This window comes from Manis pentadactyla, chromosome 7, assembly GCF_030020395.1.
Source record: "Manis pentadactyla isolate mManPen7 chromosome 7, mManPen7.hap1, whole genome shotgun sequence".
NCBI classification, from domain to species: domain Eukaryota; kingdom Metazoa; phylum Chordata; class Mammalia; order Pholidota; family Manidae; genus Manis; species Manis pentadactyla.
This window is the reverse complement of record NC_080025.1, coordinates 39,950,410-39,975,616: the sequence shown is the minus strand read 5'-3', so window position 1 is coordinate 39,975,616 and position 25,207 is coordinate 39,950,410. Positions and strand designations below refer to the sequence as shown.

General features: G+C 39.6%; 1 protein-coding gene across 3 annotated transcripts in view; it reads left to right on the top strand.

The window, feature by feature from the left end:
• The window catches only part of LANCL2 (LanC like glutathione S-transferase 2), a 240,610-nt gene extending 219,494 nt beyond the window's left edge, over positions 1 to 21,116 (top strand). For 2 of the 3 annotated variants that reach the window (XM_036910340.2, XM_036910338.2), the window contains exons 8-9: positions 880 to 952; positions 20,029 to 21,116. In XM_036910340.2, coding sequence (XP_036766235.2) covers positions 880 to 952; positions 20,029 to 20,141 — 186 coding nt within the window. In that variant the 3' untranslated portion in view covers positions 20,142 to 21,116. The remainder of the gene's footprint in view (positions 1 to 879; positions 953 to 20,028) is intronic. The other variant, XM_036910339.2, reaches the window with a different exon arrangement.
• The last annotated feature ends 4,091 nt before the right edge of the window (positions 21,117 to 25,207 follow it).

Genomic DNA, 25,207 nt, shown 5'->3' with positions numbered 1-25,207 from the left:
TAAAAAAACAGAAGACAAGAGATTTAGAAACATTTAGATTGAGCCCACAGAATTTAATGGTTGTTTCCTTAATGTGAAGAAGATGGAAGTATCTGAATGTCTCCCAATTGTATGACTTAAAAAAACCTGATAGATGGCACATAAAACAAATTAGAAGAATGAGCAGATTGGGGAGGGTAGAAAGCCAAAAATTTTAATGTGCTGAATTTTATATTCCTTGTGTTTATTACTTAATGATTCTTTGTATACAAATGACAAAAAAAATAAGTTAGGTGAAAAATGGAAATTTCTGATAATGTTGTAAAAAACCCATTGAAGACAGGCTTAAGAAGGAAGAGTCAGAGAGCTTGATGGAAATTGCTTGGAGAGTGAAGGGAAAAAGAGCTTTAAAGATGAAGAAAGTGGTCGGGCAGCAGAGCGGAGTTTTATAGGAGTGGAACTGGGAGTAGCTGGGAACAGGCTGCAGTTGCCTGAGAAGATAGCCAGGGGGAGCCCGCAGGGGATTCGGAAGGCCATTTCAGAGACAAGGGTGATTTAATGTGGATAGAGCAAATGCTTCAAGTTGTTACTTCAGGAATTTTGACTCTAAGGGACAGGAGGCAGGTGCCTAAAAAAGCAGAAGGTTATTGTTGAGTTGTGTTTTTTGCTTCAGCCTTCGCTACCACCTTTTGACAGGTGAGTGAACATGCAGGGGGGTAACAAGTTGCCGGGTATCACCCAGCTGAGAAGAGGGGACACTGGGGCTCCGTCCAGAGCTCACACTCCTATCCTGTTGCCGGGGATCTTCTGTCTCTGAATCCTGATGAATCCCTGCAGTCTTAGCTGCCACCTCACCCAGTGAAGAGCGGAGACACTCTAAGAGAAACACTTTCTTCTTAGTTTGCAGAGTGGTGTCTTGAGTATGGAGCACATGGGTGCCGCATTCCCGACAGACCCTATTCTCTCTTTGAAGGTAAGAGTGAGGAAAAGACTATAGTTTTAAATATTGGGGCAAGTGAATTTGATCCTCCCCTTTTTGTGGATGACCACTATTACATTTGATCTTAATGGGTAATCACTGTAACACAGCTGTGAACAGGGTGGTTTATTGCTGAAAATTATATTGAGTCTTTTCACTTTACCTATTTTGTGATCCTATGAATGTCTTCCAAGTATTTTTAGATATTTTGTGAGGTCTATATAAAGTCAGAACATTACTGCTACTCAGTAATGCAAGAAGTAAGTTAACCTCTCTGCATTTCATCTGTGATACTGTGTTATAATAATGACCTGGTCACTGGAAACTTAGTTATTTAAATATATTTAATTATTTAATTTATATGAACAAGTATGAAGATAATGAATATTCATTAGTAATGTAAAGTATTCATAGTTGGAAGACAATATTTAAGAAAATTCTGAAAAACAAGCAATAACAGGAAATTGGCAAATGCAACATTAACAGTCTGAAAACTATTCTATATATATAAAATATAATTAACAAAAGAGACATCCTCAAAGAGACTCATGTATTTTTTATATTAATATTGTGCATGTGTGTATGAATTGGATAATTTATAACAAGCCACAAGTCAAAGGGCAGAGGTTAAATGGTGTGAGGATAAAGTGATGATAACTTTTACTTGTAATTGACCCTCAAAACAATATGGGTTTGAATTGCAGAGGCCACGCATATGTGGATTTTTTTCAATAACTATATTAGAAAATATTTTGGAGATTTGCAACAATTTGAAATAACTCGCAGGCAAACCATGTCCCTAGAAATATCAAAAAAGTTAAGAAATAGGTATGTCATGAATACATGAAATATATGTAGATACTAGTCTTCATTATTTACTACCATAAAATCAACAGTAAGTTATTAGTAATTAAGTTGTAGGGAAGTCAAAAGTTATATGCAATTTTTCAACTGCATTGGGGTCCATACCCCTGGACCCCATAATTTTCAAGTCAGCTGTACTTTAGAGCCACATCTTATACTAGTTCCAAAATAAACTTCAGAAGGAATAAATAACTGAATATTTTTTTAAAAAACAAATAATAGTTGGGTACTGAATTTTGTCAAAAAAATTTTTGCATCAATTTCTGCATCTGTGGAATAAACCTCAGTTGGTAATGGTGTAAAATTCTTTCTGTATAGTGCAGAATTGCATTTGGTAATATTCTGTTGAGGATTTTTCCACCTGTATTCACATGGGGTATTAGGCTGTTGTTTTCCTTTTTGTTTTTGTTTTTGTTATCTGGGTAATACTGACCTACTTACCTAAAAAACTATATTGAGGATACTTTATCCTCTCCTCTTCCATTTTCTGGAACAGATTGTATATTAATTGGAGGAAGAATTGGTGTTAATTTTCATTTAAATGGTAGAATTCTCCAGTGAAAATTATTCAGCTTAGGAATTTTTTTCAGAATTTTTTAAATTATAAATTTAATTTGTTTAATAGTTTACAGGGCTTTTCAAGTTATTCTGTTTCATATTTGATCATATTTAGTAGTTTCACATTGGTGTCCAATTTATCTGTGTAAAGCTGTGGTAGTATTCCTTTATTATCCTTTTGATGTTTGAATTGTCTATAGTGATGTGCCCTGTTTTTTTTTGCTATTGATATTTTTAAATCACATAATGGAAATATGAGTATAAAATAGAGAATTTGTCATTATCTTCTGCTGAGTAAGATCTTTTTAATATCCAAAGGAATCATAAAATATTTCTCCAAATAAAAATTTTATTCTTTCATGTCATAAAAATGCAGTGCATTTGCACCATATATAACAGAGTTAATACCTGAGCTTTAAATAGGGTCCCTTCAAGTTTATAATGGCAATTTCAAAGCCCCAGTAAATCAAAATCCTTGAATGTACAATTCCCTAAAGACTGGGAAGTTACCAAATTCATCTGTTCCCCTGTGCTTCACAAGTCTCTGGTAGTAGGCACTAGTTAGATTCCTATCCATGGGTAGTTGTATTGAGTGCCTGTGTGGAGACTGCTCACCTGGAAGGGTTGACATCTGTGACTCCTTCTGGAGGAGCTTTCTCCTGCTGAAGTGGACCTGCTGTCCCACCCCAACAAAACAAGCAAACAAGTGTCATCTCAGGATGGCCTACTCTAAGGGCTCTTCAGACAGTGTTATGCATCACTATCTATTTTTAATGGATTATAACAGATCAGTAGTTTTCATATTTCTTAAATAAGCTGCTGTAACTCTTTCTTTATATAAAAGCTTGTAGGAAAGGCTTGGAACAGCCCAAATGCAGGAAAACAGCTCCAGACTTACAAAAAATATGAATGAATCAATGAAAAACTGAAAGAAGAAACCAGATGCAACAGGCTACAATTGTGTGACTCTGTTCATGTGATAATCTGAAACAAGCAAAACTAATCCTTGGTGAGGTGGGAATGGTGGCAGGGGTAGAATGGAGAGGCACACACAAGAACTCCTTGGAGGACAAATGTTGGTAGTAATGGAAATATCCTGCAACACTGAAGACTTCTGTAGTTTGTTGTATATAAGTTTTACATAAAAATAATAATAAACAACCCAATAAAGAGGGATCAGAGTCAGAGGAAGATAATGGAATAGGAGGTAACAGTGATAATAACCTCCTCCCATGTACACACTGAAGAGAAAACTACATTGAATACAATTAACTCTGAAAATTACCTAAGCACCAAAGAATAGTCAGTCTACACCAGTGAAGAAGGGAAGAGCACATTGAGAAGGGTAAAGGAGCAGAACCATAACTGATCTGGATTCAAGCCCTTTCCCCATCCCAGCCCTCAAGCAGGAGGAAGAGGAACAAAGTTAGGAGGGGATAAATGCTCAGGAACCTGATGCACCTGGCCCTGGGTATCTGCTCTGGAAAGACAAGTCTCCAATGGGCTTTGAAGATAAATGGGGCTGGCCACTAGGAAGAGTAGGGAGTATTGGGTGCAGGGGGTGGAGGGGTGCCAAGACTCCAGTTAGTTATAGAGGACCAGTGAGCTCTGTTGGTCACTCTTAGACCCAGCACAAAGGCAGCAGCTTTAAAGATTTTCTAGCCAAGGTAAGTGTGTTGGGAGATTCTGAGGCAGCTATCTCTGGAGGAGAAAGGGTAGACAGACAACACTTTTTCAGTCCTCCCTTAGACCACTGGCCAGATGCTTGCAAAAGCCAGCTGTGAAATGCTCCCTGCCCACAGCCTACTAATGCAGTTGCAGCTTGCCACAACAGAGAATTGGGGTCTGGTAACAGAGGGTTTAATAATTCTGGGTACCGCACAATGCACACTACCTAAAACCACTATTTTCAAGACCAGGAGTCATAGCTGATCTATCTAATAAAAGGAAGAAACAAAGAGAACCAGACAAAATAAGAAGGCAGAATAATATGTTACAAACAAAAGAACAAGACAAAACACCAGAAAAAAACTGCTAAAAGAAACAGAGGTAAGCAATCTTCTTGAAAAAGAATTCAAAGTAATGGTCATAAATATACTCACTGAACTGAGAAAAAGAGTTGGTGATCTCAGTGACAACTTCAACAAACAGATAGAAAATATAAAAAGAGCCACTCAGAGCTGAAGAATACAATAACTGAAATGAAAAAATACAATAGAAGGAATATATAGCAGGCTGGAGGAGACAGAGGAAAGGATCCGTGAGCTGGAAGATAGCGTAGTGGAAGATAACCAGGCTGAGGAACAGAAAACAAAGAATTTCTAAAACTTACAAGATGCTAAGAAAGTTGTGTGACAACTGCAAGTGTGACACTATTCAAATAATTGGGGTCCCAGAAGGAAAAGAGAAAGACAGAGGGGTAGAAATTGTATAATAGCTGAAAACGTCCCCAGTCTGGAGAAGGAAATAAACACCCAGGTCCTAGAAGCACAAAAAGCCCCTAACAAGGTAACCCCAGGATGACAACACCAAGACACACAGTAATTAAAATGGCAAAGACTAAAGATAAAGAGAGAATCTTAGCAGCAGCAGGAGAAAGCAGTTTTACCTATAAGGGAAACTCTATAAGGCTATCAGCAGATTTCTCAGCAGAAACTTTACAGGCCAGAAGGGAGTGATGTGATATATTCAAAATAATGAAAGGGAACAATCTACAACCAAGAATATTTTATCCAGAAATATTATTTTATACAGAACTGAAGGAGAGATTAAGTTTCCCAGGTAAATGTAGGTTAAAGTAATCAATCACCACTAAACCAACCTTACAGGATATTTTTTAATGACTTATTTAGGTGTAAATGTCTTTAAGTGCAAATGTTTTTCATCAGTGAAAACAAACCTACAGTAAATGTAGTAGACCAATCATTTCCAAAGCTAATATGAAGTTCAAAAAATAAAAGTAGTAAAATCAACTATACACAAAATGCATCAAGGGATACACAAAAGATACAGATTATGACATCTTATACCAGAAAAGCATAAGAGGAATAAGAATAAAAGTAGAGTACTTCTAGAATGTGTTTGAAATTAAGTGACCATCAACATAATATAGACTGTTACATATATAGGAAGCTGTATATGAAACCTTATGGAAATCACAAACCTAAAGCCCATAATAAATATAAAAAATAAGGATAAAAGAATCCAAGCATTACAGTAAAGAAAATCATCAAATCACAAGGGAGGAGAGCAAGAGAAGAAGGGAACAGAGAGGAGCTATAAAAAAAACCAGAAACAACAAAATGACAATAAGTACATAACTATTGGTAATCACTTTACATGTACTAAATGCATCAGTGAAAAGACATAGGGTGGCTAAAGATATAAAGAAACAAGAGCCATCTCTATGCTGCCTACAGCAGACTTATTTCAGACCTAAAGACAAATATGCTGAAAGTGAGGGAATGGAAAGAGATATTCCATGCAAGTAGAAGAGAGAAAAAAGCAGGAGTAGCAGTAATTATATCAGACAAAATAGATTTCATAACAAAGTAACAAGAGACAAGTATATTGCATAATGATAAAGGTCAGTCCAACAAGGAGGTATAACAACTGTAAATATATACATACATACCCAAAATAGGAGCATCTAAATCTATAAAACAAATACTAACAGACCTAAAGAGAGAAATTGACAGTAAGGCAATAATAATAGGGGATGTTGACAACCTACTTACATCAGTAGTTAGATCATCCAGACAAATCAATGAGAAAATAGTATTGAATGACACATTTGACCAAATGGATGTAACACATATATACAGAACATTCCACCCAAAAGAAGCAGAATACACATTCTTCTCAGTTGCACATAGAATGGTCTCCAGAATAGATAATATATTAAGACACAAAATAAATCTCAATAAATTTAAGAAGATTCAAATTGTACCAAGCATCTTTTCAGACCACAACATTGTGAAAATACAAATCAGTTGCAAGAATTAAACTGGAAAATACAGAAACACCTGAGGCTAAACAACTCCAATAATCAGTGGATCCAATAACCAATAATGGATACAATAATCAATAAAATCAATGAACAGAACAAAGAGGAAATCAAAAATACATGGAGACAGAGAAAACAAACACAATGGTTAAATTATATGGGATGCAGCAAAAGCTGTTCTAAGAAAGAAGTTCACAGCAACTTCCCTAACTTTAAAACTAAAGGAACTAGAAAAAGAAGAACAAACAAAACCTAAAGTTAATATAAGGAGAAACATCATAAAGATAAGAACAGTAATAAGTAAAATAAAGACTAAGGAAACAATAGGAAAAACATCAATGAAACCAAGAGCTGGCTCTTCAAGAAGATAAATACAATAGACAAGCCTCAGACAGATTTATCAAGAAAAAAGAGGACACAAAATGAGACATTACAACTGACATCACAGAAATTAGAAGAACTATAAGAGAATTCTAAGAACAATTATATGCCAATAAATTGAACAACAGAGAAGAAATGGATAAATTCCCAGAAGCTCACAGTCTTCCAAGACCGACCAGGAAGAAACAGAAAACCTGACAGGCCAACTACAAGTAATGAAATTGAACTAAAAATAGAAAAACTCCCAACAACAAAAAGTCCAGGAGGAGAGGGCTTCGTGGAGGAATTCTAACACTTAAAGAGGAGCTAATACTGAGCCTTCTTATAGTTTTCCAAGAAATAGAAGATTGGGGAATGCTGCCAAACTCATTCTGCAAGGCCAGCATCACACTAAATCAAAACCAAGACACTACAAAAAACAATCACAGACCAGTTTCCTGGTGAACATAGATGCAAAATCCTCAAAAAATATTAGCAAACTAAATCCTGAGAAAGAAGAATAAAGTAGGGGGGATCTCACTCCCCAACTTCAAGCTCTATTATAAAGCCATAGTAATCAAGACAATTTGGTACTGGCACAAGAACAGAGCCACAGACCAATGGAACAGACTAGAGAATCCAGACATTAACTCAGACATATATGGTCAATTAATATTTGATAAAGGAGCCATGGACATACAATGGCGAAATGACAGTCTCTTCAACAGATGGTGCTGGCAAAACTGGACAGCTACATGTAGGAGAATGAAACTGGACCATCGTCTAACCCCATATACAAAAGTAAACTCAAAATGGATCAAAGACCTGAATGTAAGTCATGAAACCATTAAACTCTTGGAAGAAAACATAGGCACAAACCTCTTAGACATAAACATGAGTGACCTCTTCTTGAACATATCTCCCCGGGCAAGGAAAACAACAGCAAAAATGAGTAAGTGGGACTATATTAAGCTGAAAAGCTTCTGTACAGCAAAAGACACCATCAATAGAACAAAAAGAAACCCTACAGTATGGGAGAATATCTTTGAAAATGACACATCCGATAAAGGCTTGACGTCCAGAATATATAAAGAGCTCACACGCCTCAACAAACAAAAAACAAATAACCCAATTAAAAAATGGGCAAAGGAACTGAACAGACGGTTCTCCAAAAAAGAAATACAGATGGCCAACAGACACATGAAAAGATGCTCCACATCGCTAATTATCAGAGAAATGCAAATTAAAACTACAATGAGGTATCACCTCACACCAGTAAGGATGGCTGCCATCCAAAAGACAAACAACAACAAATGTTGGCGAGGCTGTGGAGAAAGGGGAACCCTCCTACACTGCTGGTGGGAATGTAAACTTGTTCAACCATTGTGGAAAGCAGTATGGAGGTACATCAAAATGCTCAAAACAGACTTACCATTTGACCCAGGAATTGCACTCCTAGGAATTTACCCTAAGAATGCAGCAATCAAGTATGAGAAAGATCAGTGCACCCCTATGTTTATCGCAGCACTATTTACAATAGCCAAGAATTGGAAGCAACCTAAATGTCCATCGATAGATGAATGGATAAAGAAGATGTGGTACATATACACAATGGAATACTACTCAGCCATAAGAAAAGGGCAAATCCAACCATTTGCAGCAACATGGATGGAGCTGGAGGGTATTTTGCTCAGTGAAACAAGCCAAGCAGAGAAAGAGAAATACCAAATGATTTCACTCATCTGTGGAATATAAGAACAAAGGAAAAACTGAAGGAGCAAAACAGCAGCAGAATCACAGAACTCAAGAATGGACTAACAGGTACCAAAGGGAAAGGGACTGGGGAGGATGGGTGGGTAGGGAGGGATAAGGGGGGGAGAAGTAGGGGGGTATTAAGATTAGCATCCATAGCGGGGTGGGAGAAAGGGGAGGGCTGTACAACACAGAGAAGACAAGTAGTGATTCTACAACAGGTTGCTACGCTGATGGACAGTGACTGTAAAGGAGTATATAGGGGGGACCTGGTATAGGGGAGAGCCTAGTAAACAAAGTATTCGTCATGTAAGTGTAGATTAATGATTAAAAAAAAAAAATGCAGTTCCTATGTGGTGACCTCTAATGAGTTCTACACAATGATATAAAGGACATATAAAAGTGTAGGCAAAGGGTCTGTTTGTGTTTATACAGAGGATCAAAGCCTAATTTGGCTACCCCGAAAATGAACTAAGAAACGATATGAAAGAGAACTTCCAACATCAGCACTCTCGGGAAGACTCATGCCAGAAGATGATCATCAAAAAACCCCAACAAAGATCCACGCACTGCTACAGCTGTAGATGCACTCATCCCACCAGCTCCTGGACTTGCCATGGGAATGAAGGAGATATCTAAGCTGGCCTGTGCATACAGTAAAACAACAAATTTGACTGGATCTATACTGTTGGAACTCAACCAAGAATTAGGAGAAGTGCAAACTGTAGCGCTCCAAAATCTTACAACTACAGACTATTTACTGTTAAAAGAACATATGGGATGTGAACAGTGCCCAGGAATGGGTTGTTTTAATTTGTCTGATTTTTCTCAAACTATTCAAATTCAGTTAGATAATAACCATCATATCATTGATAAGTTTTCACAAATGCCTAGGGTGCCTAACTGGTTTTCTTGGTTTCACTGGAGATGGCTGGTAATTACAGGTATGCTTTGGTTATGTAACTATACTCCTATTATGTTAATGTGTGTGCGCAATTTAAGTGGTAGCTTAAAATATATACATGCTGAAGTTACTCTACAAGAAGATATGTCAAAGAAATAATCAATCTTCCCATGTTTTCTCCCGCCTGCTACTTCTATAGCTTTTCTTCTTCCTTCCTAATTACAACGAATTCTTAAATAGAATTCGTGCCTCATATCAAATTTACCGAGTATCATAACTCCTCCAAGTGGTAAAGATACCTCAAGACAAATGCTGGGCATAGAAGCCACAGGGCATAAATATGCAAAGAAATAAAAAGCTAACCTTTTCAAACAATAAGGCTTCTCTCTCACTTACCAACTTAACATTTCCCTGTATGGCCCCGGAAGATGACTGGTTAGCCAGAGACGGGTAAGATTCCTCAAGGGAGGAACAACCTAAGACAGGCACAGTCGCAGGGGGGCCATCAGGTGAGAAATTGGGGATCAACAGAGGTGAGGCTTAGAACCTCACCCCCCCTGTTCTGAGAGAAATCTTCTGCATATGTGGATGTTTTATTGCCCTTGTCTAGCTTGGATTAACACATAGTCTACAGGCACACACCTGATCATCTACATTTGCTCTCTTACAACACTAAACTATGTTTTCTACCTTTATGTTGTATCTACCTACCACTTCAGCATCTTATTAAAAATAATAAAGAGAGAAATGTGGTATCCACATATAAATCAAGTATAAAAATCAAATGTGTATTCATATTTGAACTGTTTATAGTTCATAATGCATGAGCAAAACCAAAAGTTTCTGTGATGACTGCCCTTGTACTGTTCACCATGTAACTTATTCACTATGTAAGAATTTGTTCTCCATGTAAGAACTTGTTCGTTATGCTTCAGAAGATTGGAGACTGACGAAAATTAGGCTTGGGGTGGATTAATGATTGTGCATTGAGCATTGACTCCCCTATACAGAATTTTATTGTTGTTAACAACCATTTGATCAATAAATATGAGAGATGCCCCAACAACAACAACCAAGAAAAAGTACACACTTCCAATTGTAAAATAAATAAGCAACCGGGATGTAATGTATAGCATAAGGAATATAGTCAAAATATTGTAACAACTTGGTATGGTGATAGCTGGTACTTAGAATTATCATGTATATAAATGTTGAATCACTGTGTTGTACACCTGAAACTAATGTAATGTAATACTGTGTGTCAACTACCCTTCAATAAAAAATAATTATCTAAAAAAAAAAAAAAAAAAAAAATATTAGCAAACTAAATTCAAAACTACATCAGAAGGATCATCCATCATGACCAAGTGGGATTTATTTCATGCATCCAAGGATGGTACGATGTTCACAAGTAAATCAGTGTGATGCACCACATTAACAAAAAGAAGAATAACAACCAAACGATCATCTCAATAGGTGCTGAAAAGGTATTCGACAACATTCAACATCCATTCATGATAGAAACTCTCAAAAGAGTGAGTATAGAAGTAAGTATCTCAACATAATAAAGGCCATATATGACAGAACAACAGACAACATCATAATTAACAGTAAAAAGCTAAAAGCTTTTCCTCTAAAATCAGAAACAAGGTAAGGATGCCCATTCTCACCACTTCTACTCAACTGGTACTGGAGGTCCTAACCACAGCAGTCAGACAAGATAGATAAAAGGCATCCAAACTGGTAATGAAGAAGTAAAACAGTCACTGCTTGAAGATGACATGATACTATATATAGAAAACCCTAAAGACTACACCAAAAACCTGACAGAACCAGAAAAAAAATGGTGGCATGAGAAGTGAGGCAGAAACTTCCTCCCAAACACCACATATAACATGAAAATACAGCAAATACATCTAATTCTGAAAGAGCAACCAGAAAAAAGACTGCAACAAAAGGCCTACATCTGGGGAAAAGAGAAGACCTCATGGAGAAGGGAAAAGTAGCAAAGCCACGATCCAGTGGGACACAAGCCCTCCACCCACCCCAGCTCACTGGTGGGAGAAAGAGAAATGGAGCGGGGAAGGAGTAGAACCCATTACTGCTGAACACCCACCCATGGAGATCTGCTCCAGGAGCATGAATCCACATTACATTCTGCTCTGTAGATTAGTGGGGTTGGAAAGCAAAGACAGGTGGAATAGTCAGAGAGAATGAGATTCCAGCTGGTTGTGGAGAACAGATACCCACAACCGGCCACTCCAGGAAGAAGAAAGGTAGGCAGCCTGAGAGACTTCCTAACAGCAAGAGGGCTGCTAAAGGGGCAAGGATTACACAGAGATTGCTGCTCAAGAGAAAAGATAGGTGGACAAAATCATCCAGAAACACTCAGCCCAGCAGATTGGGAACTTTAAGGGGCTTTATGTGCTCCATCCTCCTTGCTGGAAACACAGTGCTGAGGCACCCCACTGCATTACAAAGCCTGCCACTCTGATTCCCAGGTGGCACTGGATGGCAAACCTGCTGCCCATACTGTTGTTCCAGGCCAGCCAAAGGGCAGCCCTGTCTAGGGCAGCTACAAGGGCAAAGAACAGAGGCTCTTCCCTGCATGCTCAGCCCACTGGCCCTGGCAGTGGAGGCAGGCACTGCAACTGGAAAGCAGAAAAGAGCTCTTCCCTTCAGGCAGGTACCAGAGCCACTCGGTGACCCCTTGCTGTTGCTCCAGGTGCTGGGCAGCTCCAGAGAGTAGAGCTTCTGGGCAGTACAGGGCACTGCCTACACAAAGCTATTATTCATAGTATCAAGTAGGATTATGAAAAGGCAGAAGAACCTTGTTCAATCCAAAATCCCTCAGACACCAGAAAGAGGGCTAAGTGAAACTGAAATCACCGATCTTGATAAAGATTTTAAACTAAAAATCATAAACATGCTCACAGAGCTACAGAAAAATAGTCAAGATCTAAGGGATGAATTCAAGAGATATAGACACTCTGAAAAATACAGTATCTGAAATGACATATACAATGGAGGGATTTAAAAGCAGACTAGAAGAGGTAGAGGAAGTGGTAAATGGAGGAGAAATTAGAGAACAGAAATACAAAGAAGCTGACGCACAGAGAGAAAAAAAAGGATCTCTAGGAATAAAAGAATAATAAGAGAGCTGTGTGACTAATCCAATCGGAACAATATTTCCATTATTGGGGTACCAGAAGAAGAGAGATAAAGGGAGAGAAAGTCTCTTTGAGGAAATAATTGCTGAAAACTTCCCCAGTCTGGGGAAGGAAATAGTCTCTCAGGCCATGGAAGTGCACTGATCTTCCAAAAACAAGGGATCCTAGGAAGACAACACCAAGACATAATAACTAAAATGGCAAAGAGCGCATATAAATGAAAACCCATCTGGCTATCATCAGACTTCTCAAAAGAAACCTTACAGGCCAGAAGGGAATGGCATGATATATTTAATGCAATATAACCAAAGGGCCTCCAACCAAGAATACTCCACCTGGCAAGATTATCATTTAAATTTGAAGCAGGGATTTAAAAATTTCCAGATAAGCAAAAATTGAGGGGATTTACCACCCACAAACAATCTGTACAGTGTATTTGAAAGGACTGCTCTAGATGGAAGTGCTTCTAGCCAGAGAAAATAAAACCACAGTAAAGGAAGTAAACCAATTAATTACTAAGCAAATGCAAAACTAAATCAGCTACCCACAAAGTCAGTCACGATACACAAAGAGTACGGAATATGACACCTACCATATAAAAAGTGGAGGAGGAAGAAAAAGAAGAGCAAGAAAGAAGAATCTTCAGACTGTTTTATAATAGTGTAATAAGTGAGTTAAGGTAGACTGCAAGATAGTAAAGAAGCTGCCCTTGAACCTTTGGTAACCATGAATCCAAAGCCTGCAATGGCAATAAGTACATATCTTTCAATAATCACCCTAAATGTAAATGGACTGAATGCACCAATCAAAAGACAGAGTTACAGAATGGATAAATAAGCAAGACCCATCTGTATACTACCTATAAGAGACTCACTTCAAACCCAAAGACATACACAGACTAAAAGTAAAGAGATGGAAAAAATATTTCATGCAAAGAATAGGGGAAAAAAAGCAGGTGTTGCAGTACTTGTATCAGACAAAATAAACTTCAAAACAAAGAAAGTCACAAGAGACAAAGAAGGACATTACATAATGACAAAGGGGTCAGTCCAAGAAGAGGATATAACCATTATAAATATCTATGCACCCAAACAGGAGCACCTACATATGTGAAACAAATACTAACAGAATTAAAGAGGGAAATAGAATGCAATGCATTCATTTAGGACACTTCAACACTTCACTCACTCCAAAGGACAGATCAACCAGACAGAAAATAAGTAAGGAGACAGACGCACTGAACATCACATTAGAATGGATGGACCTAACGGACATCTACAGAACACCAACCAAAAGCAACAGGATACACATTTTTCTCAAGTGCACCTGGAACATTTTCCATAATAGATCACATACAGGCCACAAAAGGAGCCTCGGTAAATTCAGAAGGGTTGAAATTGTACCAACCACCTTTTCAGACCACAAAGATATGAAACTAAAAGCAAATTGTGCAAAGAAAACATAAAGCCCACAAACACATGCAGGCTTAACAACATGTTCCTAAATAATCAGTGGATCAATGACCAAATAAAAACAGAGATCAGGCAATATATGAGGATAAATGAAACAACTCAACACTCCAAAATCTGTGAGATGAAGTGAAGCCCATGTTAAAAGGGAACTATATTGCAATACAGGCTTACATCAGGAAAGAAGAACAATCCCAAATGACCAGTCTAAACTCACAATTAATGAAACTAGAAAGAGAAGAACAAATGAGCCCCAAACTTGGTAGAAGGGGTAACATAATAAAGATCGGAGCAGAAATAAATAAAATTGAGAAGAATAAAATGATAGAAAGAATCAATAAAACAAGGAGCTCGTTCTTTGAGAAAATAAACAAAATAGATAAATGCCTAGGCAGACTTATCAAGGAAAAAAGAGAGTCTAAACACATAAACAGAATAAAAAATGAAGAAGGAATAATCCCAATAGATACCACAGAAATACAAAGAATTATTAGACAATACTATGAAAAATTATATGTTAACAAATTCAATAACCTAGAAGAAATGGACAACTTTCTAGAAAAATTAAACCTTCCAAGACTGACCCAGGAAGAAACAGAAAATCTGAACAGACCAATTACCAGGGATGAAATTGAATTGGTAATCAAAAAACTACCCAAGAACAAAACTCCTGGACCAGATGGCTTCACCGCTGAATTTTATCAAACATTTAGTGAAGACCTAATATGCATCCTCCTTAAAGTTTTCCAGAAAGTAGAAGAGGAGGGAATATTTCCAAACTCATTCTATGAGGGCAGCATCACTCTAATAGCAAAATTAGGCAAGGACACCACAAAAAAAGAACATTACAGATCAATAAACCTGATGAACATAGATGCAAAAATACTCAACAAAATATTAGCAAACCAAATTCAAAATACATCAAAAAGATAATCCCTCATGGGCAAGTGGGATTTATTCAAGGGATGCCAGGAGATGGTGCAATATTCAAAAATCCATCAAAATCATAAATCACATCAATAAAAAGAAGGACAAAAATCACATGATCATCTCAATAGATGCTGAAAAGGTATTTGACAATATTCTACATCCATTCATGATAGAAACTCTCAGCAAAATGGGTATAGAGGGCAAGTACCTCAACATAATAAAAGCCGCATATGACAAATCCACAGCCAACGTCATACTTAACAGTGAAAAGCTGAATGCTTCTCCTCTAAGATCAGGAACAAGACAAGGATGCCCACTCTCACCACTTTTATTCAGCATAATACTGGAGATCCTAGCCACAGCAATCACACAACACAAAGAAATAAAAGTCATCCAGATTGGTAAGGAAGAAGTTATAAATGGTCACTGTTTGCAGATGACATGATATTGTACATAAAAAGACCCTAAAGAATACACCACAAAACTACTAGAATTAATAACTGAATTCAGCTAAGTTGCAGGATATGAAATCAATTCACAGAAATCTGTTGCAGTCCTATATACTAATGATGAGCTAGCAGAAAGAGAAATCAGGAAAACAATTCCATTCACAGTTGCATCAAACAGGATAAAATACCTAGGAATAAACCTAACCAAAGAGGTGAAAGACCTATTCCCTGAAAATGACAAGACACTCTTAAGAGGAATTGAAGAAGACACCAATAAATGTAAATGCATCCCATGCTCATGGGTAGGAAGAATTAATATTGTCAAAATGGCCATCCTGCCTAAAACAATCTACAGATTCAATGCAATCCCTGTCAAAATACCAAAGCATTCTTCAGTGAACCAAAGCAAATAGTTATAAAATTCATATGGAACCACAGAAGACCCTGAATAGCCAATGTTATTCTGAGTAGGAAGAATAAAGCAGGAGGGATTACGCTCCCCAACTTCAAGCTCTACTGCAAAGCCACAGTAATCAAGACAATTTGGTACTGGCACAAGAACAAACCCATAGATCAATGGAACAGACTAGAGAGCCCAGATATAAACCCAAACATATATGAACAATTAATATACGATAAAGGAGCCATGGATATACAGTGGGAAAATGACAGCCTCTTCACCAATGGTGTTGGCAAAACTGGACAGCTATGTGTAAGAGAATGAAACTGGATTACTGTCTAACTTCATAACACAAAAATAAACTTGAAATGGTTCAAAGACCTGAATGTAAGTCATGCAAAAATAAAACTTTTAGAAGAAAACATTGGCAAGAATCTCTTGAAAATGAACATGAGCAACTTTTTCCTGAGCATGTCTCCTCGGGCAAAGGAAACAGAAGTAAATGAACAAAATGAACAAATGGGACTACATCAAACCAAAAAGCTTCTGTACAGCAAAGGACACTATCAGCAGAACAAAAAGGCATCCTACAGTATGGAGAATATATTCTTGAAGGACATATCTAATAAGGGATTTACATCCAAAATATATAAAGAATTCACACTTCTCAACACCCAAAAAAGCAAATAACCCAATTGAAAACTGGGCAAGGGATCCAAACAGACACTTCTCCAAAGTAGAAATTCAGATGGCCAACAGGCCCATGAAAAGATTCTCCAGATTGCTAATCATCAGGGAAATGCAAATGAAAACCACAATGAGATACCTCACACCAGTTAGGATGGCCAACATCCAAAAGACAACCAACAAATGCTGCCAAGGATATGGAGGACTGGAAACCTTCCTACACTGTTGGTGGGAATGTGAGTTAGTTCCCATTGTGGAAAGCAATATGGAGGTTCCTCAAGAAACTAAAAATAAAAATATCATTTGACCCAGGAATTCCACTCCTAGGAATTTACCCTAAGAAAACAAGATTCCAGATTCAAAGAGACATATGCTCCCCTATGTTTATAGCAGCACTATTTACAATAGCCAAAATATAGAAGTAGCCTAAGTGTCCATCAGTAGATAAATGGATAAAGAAGATGTGGTACATATACACAATGGAATATTATTCATCCAGAAGAAGAAAAATCCTACCATTTGCAACAACATGCATAGAGCTAGAGAGTATTATGCTCAGTGAAATAAGCCAGGTGGAAAAGGACAAGTTCCAAATGAATTCACTCATTTTGGGCATGTAACAACAAAGCAAACTGAAGGTACAAAACAGCAGCAGACTCACAGACTCCAAGAGACTAGTGGTTATCAAAGGGAAGGAGTTTTGGAGGGTGCATGGGGAGTGAAGGAGAAGGGGATTAAGGTGCATTATGATTAGCACACATAATGTAGGGTAGTCACGCCAAAGACAATATAGCACAGAGAAGACAAGTAGTGACTCTAACATCTTACTACGCTAATGGACAGTGACTCCAGTGGGGTGGAGGGGAATTGATATTATGAGTGAATGTAATAACCACAATGTTGCTCATGTGAAACCCTCAGAAGATTGTATATCAATGATAACTTAATAAAAGAAATAACTCCCCATTTGAACACTTGGGATCAAAACAACATACCCTAAAACAGAAACAATAAACAAAGCAGAAAAGAAAAAGAACTATTATAACCAATAACTGGATTTCTCAAAGTTGCAGGACAGATAATCAATATATGGAAATCTGTTGCCTTTCCATATACTAATAGTTAACTAACAGAAAGAAAAATCAAGTAAACAACTCCATGTACAATTGCATAAGAAAGATAAAATACCAGGGAATATACCTAACCAACACAATGCCAGATCTGTACTTTTAACACTATAAGACACTGCTGAATGAAACTGAAGAAGACAAATAAATGGAACACTCATAGGAAGAATTAATATTATCAAAATGGGCATCCTGCCCAAAGCAATTTACAGATTCAATATAATCCCCATCTAAATAACAATGGCATTTTTCAATGAACCATAGCAAAGAATTCTAAAATTTATAGAGAACCACAAATGGTCCCAAACAGCCAAAGTAATCATGTGAAAGAAGACAAAGCTGAGTGTATCATGCTCCCTGCTCACAAGCTATACTGAAAAGCTATGGTGATTAAAACAGTATGGAAATGGTGCAAGAACAGACCCATAGATCAATGGACAGAATAGAGGGCTCAGAAATCAACCCATGGGTATGGTCAATTAACATATGATAAAGGAGGCAAGAATATAAAATGGGAAAAAGACAAGTCTCTTCAGTAACTGGTGTTTGGAAAAGTGGACAGCTGCATGCAAGTGAATGAAACTAGATCACTAACACCGTACACAAAAGTAAACTCAAAATGGATTAAAGACTCAAATGTAACACATGAAACCATAAAAGAAAACATAGGTGTAAATTTCTTCAACATAAGCATGAGTAATTTCTTTTCAGATACATCTCCCTGGGCAAGGAGAACAAATGTAAAAATGAACAAGTGGGACTACATGAAACCAAAAATCTTCTCCACAACAAAGGAAGCTATCCACAAAGTGAAAAGGCAACCTACAGTATGGGAGAGTATATTCACAAGTGATATATTCTATAAGGGGCTAATATCCAACATACATAAAGAACTCATATACCTTAACAATAAAAAAAAACAAATAATCCAATTAAATGGGCCAAGGACTTAAATAGACACTTTTCCAAAGAAGACATAACAGATGGCCAAGAGGCACATGAAAATATGCTCCACATCACTAATCATCAGGGAAATGCAAATCAAAACCACAATGAGATATCACCTCACACCAGTAAGGATTGCCGCCATCCAAAAGACAAACAACAACAAATGTTGGCGAGGATGTGGAGAAAAGGGAGCCCTCCTACACTGTTGGTGCGAGTATAAATTGGTGCAGCCACTGTGGAAAGCAGTTTGGAAGTTCCTCAAAAACCTAAAAATAGAAATACCATATGACCTAGCAGTTACACTTATGGGAATTTACCAGAAAAAAAGAAAATCACTTACTTGAAAAGATGCATGCACACCTATGTTTACAATGGCCAAGTTATATAAGCAACCAAAGTGTCCATCAGTAGATGAATGGATAAAGAAGAGGTGGTACATATACACAGTGGAATATTATTCAGCCATTAAAAAAAAAGAAATCCTGCCATTTGCAACAACATGAATGGACTTAGAGGGCATTGTGCTCAGTGAAATAAACTAGGCAGAGAAAGACTAATACCATATGATTTCACTTATATGTGGAGCCTAAAAAACAAAACAGACGGAACAGAAATAGACCCACAGATACTGAAAAGAGACTGGTGGTTACCATGGGGGAGGGTTTGGGTGGGTGGGTGAATAGGTGAAGGAGATAAAGAGGTATAAAATCTCAATTATCATATAAATTAGTCATGGGGATGAAAGTACAGCATAGAGAATATAGTCAGTAATTCTGTAATATCTTTTTGTGGTGACAGTGTACTAATTGGGGATAGGCATTTAATAATGTAGATAACTGTTGAATCACTGTACTTGAAACCAATATAATATTATGTATCAACTGTACCTCAAAAAAAAGAACCCCAGCAGGGAGTAACTGAGGAGGGAGATGGGCCCTGGAGGCTGGCGCTGGCCGGCAGCCTTCCCACCCTTCCAGGCACCCCTGTGCACCAGGTTAAAGTCCGACCTTGGTCGCTGCAGTGGTTTTGGGTGAGTGTTTGAAAAAAGCAAGTAAAATTCAATTTAAAACAACATTCTTAAAACCTAAGGAAGATATGCAATACAACTTTTTGTTTGGAATAAGAATATAAAGGCTCTGCGGAGGAATTTTCATATGTTAAATATCATAATAGCAGCACCCATAACTTTTTCAGTAACAATTCTGTGAGATCATCTTAAAGTTTCAAGGTACGAGATTAAAGCTTCAAAGCCAATTAAAAACCAAAGACAGTGCAGAAAACGTATTCCACTAAGTGCTGGCAGCCTGAGCGCTCTTTATCTGTGCAAGGTGGTTTGTAAGGGCCTCGGCACCTGTCCGTCCCGCGCCTCTGGCACAGGCAGTGCAGCGCACTTTGTTTCAGACACGCCTGTGCCCGTCATAAAAAGACCTGCGTTTTGTGTTGCAGGAATGGCCGGTGCGATTCACTTTCTCTCTGACATCTTGGCACCAGAGACCTCGCGGTTTCCAGCGTTTGAGCTCGGCTCTTCACAGAGGGATGAGAAAGTGCAGGGAGACTAGAGGCCTGTTTGGGCCCAAAGCTACCAGATTGCTGAACACTGGGCATAGAACCAACTGCAAATCCTGATAAAAAGGAGAAGAAACACCCTCACAGGCCCCCTTGTGTTGCAAAGACCCTCAAGTTAAGAGCATGAGTGACAGAAACCATCCCATCAGTGTTTTGTAACAAGTTCCCCTTGCCGGTGTTGGAAATGAAATATGCACACCCAATTCTCTGTAGCATTTGCATGTTTCTTGGTGTGTGTTGTCTGTAAGTTGTTCTAAACAGAAAGCCCTTCTCTTCCCCAGAGCCAGGAGCTGTCTGTACATGGGAGCAGGCGGCAGCCCCCCCCTCAGTAGATGATTCCTGAAGAGGGGTGTCTGCTGTGTTGACAAACAGGAAGTCAGGTGCTGTCTCTCTTCTGTATAGGGAAAATTCTCTAACGTGATAGCCTAGTGATAATACTTTTTTCAGCACCTGGGAACCTTTCAGATGAGCAGGAGGAAGAAACCACTCCAAAACCTGAAAAGAAACAGAACAGATGGGAGGGAAATGGTTGGGGGCGTAAGCCTTTCCGCACGGTAGTTGAACTCTTCCTCTTTGTATTTCGAGCTCACCTTAGTGTCTTTAAGAGCCAAAGGGAGGGCACCGTAGCCCTCCTAGGACCCCCCGTTCTCAGCAGAGGTCAGGCGCTCTGTGTGAAGTTCCAGAGGCTCCTTGCAGTCCAAGGCCACAGCTGCCCTTGGGGGTGGGCTTCATGGCATCGGCGACAGCAGTCCAGGGAAGCCTTTTCATGGCGACATTGTACATCAGGTAGCAGTGACTGTGTGTTGGCAATTTTGGATTCTGTGTGTATTATTAGAACAGACTGTACCTCAATTTTGTCAATATTATAACTTACTGTTCTAAGTTCAATGATACAATTCCAGATGGGTGATAAATAGGAAAATTTTCAGCTGTTCCCCTGTCCCTGCAATTAAACTTATTTCAAAATATGGTGAGTTATCAGAGTATACATTTGGGATTAATTCAGTCCTTAATTTCTTGTCCACTATTTGGGTGACAAAACCCCACATTTGATGAAATGTATAAAGTGTAAGCTAGTCTACATATATATGTACATATATATGGGACATGTAATGCCCTAACCAAAAAAATTATGGCATCATCTGTCTAACATTTTTATTTTAAAAACGGGCATTAATTTGGATTAGCATACCCTAAATAATTCTACCACAGGTAACAGTTTTTAGGAGTTTTCTCATCATAGTAGGAGTGGCCAAGGACTTCCTGCATACTTTTCGTCTTGTGAGCTAAGGCATGCGTTCTAAAAGACAAGGTGGGTCTCTGATGGTCTGGTCCGTGCCTATGAGGGGCTTTCTAAGTGTTTATCAGCCTCTGTTTCTACTCCTTTCGTAAGGGAGAAAGAAGAGTGTCAGTGCAGAGGATGCAGTCCTTGGATGGCACCGAGCCTTATCGGTGGGGCTGCCACCCCGTGTGTGACCTTCAGGTCCTCAGTGACGCCTCATGAGTCTCTTCATCACAGACACTCTTGTTTCTAAGTCACAACTATCTTCTTCCAAGTTACGGTGATGACTTCCATAGTCACAAATTCTCATGGATATATTTTAACCCACTTTGTGGGCCTGGTGGTGTGCTTCTCAGGCCCCCAAGCCCCGTCACCTAAAGGCAGGATATGTCACGAGTGAGTTGAGGGCGACCATTTGGCAGAAGAGCTCACCTGGCGTCACAGCTCAGCCGGACGACACAGCTCCCTTCCTCCCCACCCACTTCATCCAAACCACGGCAACGGAGCCTACGGAGAGGTCCTGCCTGCTTCACCCGTGGCCACCCTCAAGGCTTCAGCTAAAAGCTCTGCCTGAGTGGTCTCATCTCAGGGGAAGCAGTGGGACCCCTCAGGAATCACCCCGAGGCCCCCGGACAGCCTGTCTCACCAAGAGGGAGCAGGTCCGGGAGGCCCTGATTCTGACAAGCCCCCAGGCCAGAAATATGGAGGGTGGCTTTTGGTTGTCTGGGCATCTTGCTGTGTATGGAAAATATTTGGTAGGTTTATTTCTGACTAACACCTTGAAGAAAGATAAAATACCAGTGGGATAAATGGAGGGTATTTTCTTACAGGATTTTTTTAAAAGCTAGCTGGGTTGACACTTTCCTACTTACCCACTACATGTTAAAAGATGTGCAGTTCTGTGACTCTACAATAACTCACTTACTAGCATCCATTCGGCTGCTGCATAACAGTAGTTCCAGCTCTCAGGCTCTGAGGCATAGGAGAAATGGCAGGTACTTCAAAGAACAGAGGGCTTACGGAAGTTGTCTTAATAGTTCTGTGTTTGAATTCAGGTCTCAGAACATATCACAATGATTTCTTGGATTTGTGTCCTCCAAAATGTGACTATACTTTTGAAGTATGTATATGCAAAATACCATTTTAAAACTTGAAAGAAAAAAAGCTGATGTCCACAGCTGTGTCTGGGGTTCTTGGGTTTTGTTAGTAAAGACAGTTTTGTGATGATCTGTGGATCTTCATGTGCTCTCACCTCTTGTGTTTAGGAGTGACATGGGTTTAGAGCATTGATCACCATTCTGAAGATTTGTTTCTTAAAAATCTGGCAGTTGCTCACATTATGAGTTACTAGATAACTGATTAGGACAGGAGCACTGTCTCTTCCTTCCAGGCCCTCTGGCGCCTGTCGGAGTGTAAGAGCAGCATGTGCTGACTGGCCCCACGGGACGGGGTCCTCAGAAGTGCAGCGCCCTGTGTGTGTGCAGGTGAGAGTCTGCAGGGAGCTCCTGGTTTTCACCAGAGCCTGAGTGTCCCTGACCCCAGAGGCTGGGTGAGGAACTCACATCAGCAAGCTGGGCTCCTAAGGGAGCAGGGGCCGGGCTGTCTGGGGTCAGGAGGCTCCCCACCCTCCTACGGCGGCAGATGCTGCCTGCAGGTCTTGATTTTTCCACATCGCTGTGAAGAGAGCCACATGTCAATTCCAGCATGACGGTGACCCCTGATGCCTCTCATCCTATTAAGCTGGCCGGTGGTCCTGGAAGGCTGTGTTCATCACCTCCCCTCCTGATCAGAGCACGTTTTACCAACCCTCTGGCTCCCTGGAGCCAGATTACTGAAGCACTGGTGGTTCCAGATGGCTGAGGCTATCATGAGGTCCAGTCCACTTCACAAACAATGCTGCCCCCATTTCCCTCTCCCACTTGGAGACGGGAGGTTGATTCCTTCATTCAGCAGATGTTGACTGCCCACCTGCAGTGTGCCAGACCCTGAGCTAAGTGCTGAGGGTGAAATCAGCCTACAGCCATGGATCCAACTTCAGTGGCTCACAGTCCCGCTGATGGACGGAACATGCCCGGAGTGAGCAGCCTGGAGCTCCTGCGCAGGGGCGCCCTCCCTTGAAGGACTGACAGGAATCACAGCGCGAGGTGGGAACTGCAAGTGTCCTTGTGAAGGATGTGCTCTGCGCCTTCCAGGCCATGGCAGCAGTAGTGGAGTCTGGTCCAGCCTTGTGGTGTGACACCATCTGGTAGGATGAGCCTGTCCCTGTCATCAACGGGCGTATGCAATGCAAACAAAGAACACAGACTCCTCAATCAGAATGTGTGTCTTTATCTCTGAGTGCAACCGCTTGTGTGAACCTGGACAAGCTTCGTAAGTCTTGGGTTTTTTCCTATAAAATAGGGATAATAATTGGGACAAACTTGTTTGGTTGGAAAGATTATTAAAATAAAGTAACAAATGGAGAAAGTGTCTAGCACATTCAAGTGCTCTGTTATGGGGGAGGTGAAGGTGTTGGTATAGTGCTTTCTCTGAAGAAACCAGCTCAGTCTCCCAGGTAGCAGGGTGAGAACAGATCCAACCAGGTCCAAAACCCCTGCCTCATAACAGTCCAGCTTCTCTACTCTGCCTGGGGGCCTGGGCCTTTCTGCCAGCTGTGTGTGCATGTGGGCATGCATGCATTTGTGTGTGTGCGTGTGTGTGTGTGTGTGTGCCTTGCCACCTCAGGGCAGGGAAAAGTTACCACAGGAACAAGGAGGGAACAAGCCCCAATTTCAGGAGGACTCAAAACCTTCTGAGAGTGGGGTCTCCACTGCTCTGGTCTATCCCTCGTTTAGTGCCTCACTGAGATCTCCCCAGTTCCATACCAGGCAGACATTTGCACTGTCACAGGATCGTCCACCAGGGCAATGTTGGTCACATGTCAAGAGGGAGTTCACCCCACTCTTTAAACCATTGCCCATGAGAGAATAAAACATGTTCCAAGAAGTGTAATCATATATCTACCCATGGTCATGCGAATATTCCAACAGATCTGAGAACTGAGGAGGATGGCTCTTTATACCGTTTCATCACAAAGGCATTTGATAATGAAATTATCAAATAATGAACTTAGCAAATGCTTTTGGCTCAGCTGCTGGGAACTAAAAGGCACAAGGACAGTCCTACTCCCCTGGGCTCCCCCAGGGAGCATGAGGCTCTGCATTAGCAGGAAGGGAGGCCGGGCTCCCTCTCTGCAGCTGAGCTAAATGTTCTGGGACCTTGCATGCCTGAAAGATGTCTCTGTTCTGCCCTGAAACTTAAATCATACCTTGTTTACAGAACTCTGGACTGGGAATTGCTTTCCTACTAAAATTTAAGGCATTGCCATACTGTCTTCTCGCTTCCACTGTTGCCTCTCAGAACTTCATAGCTATTGTGAGTCTTCTTTCCTTGTACCTGATCTTATTTTGAATGTGATTGCTATGCAAGTTGTACAGTTTTTTTCTCCCTGTCATGACACGGCCTAGTTCTGTGTTCTTGGTGGGCCCTTCCAATCTGGAAATTCTTATCTTTCAATTCTAGGAAATTTTCTTGAATTATTTCTAATACATTTTCTCTCTGATGTCCTTGTCTTTTTCTTGAACACCTATCATTAGATGTTAAACCTCCTACTATGTTTTCAGATTTTTCCTTCTTCTTCTTTGTCTTACTGCTTTACTTCCCAAGAGATTTTAATTTTATTTTCCAATCCTTTTATTGAACATTTCATTTCTTAATTTCTAGGAGTTTTTCTTGTTC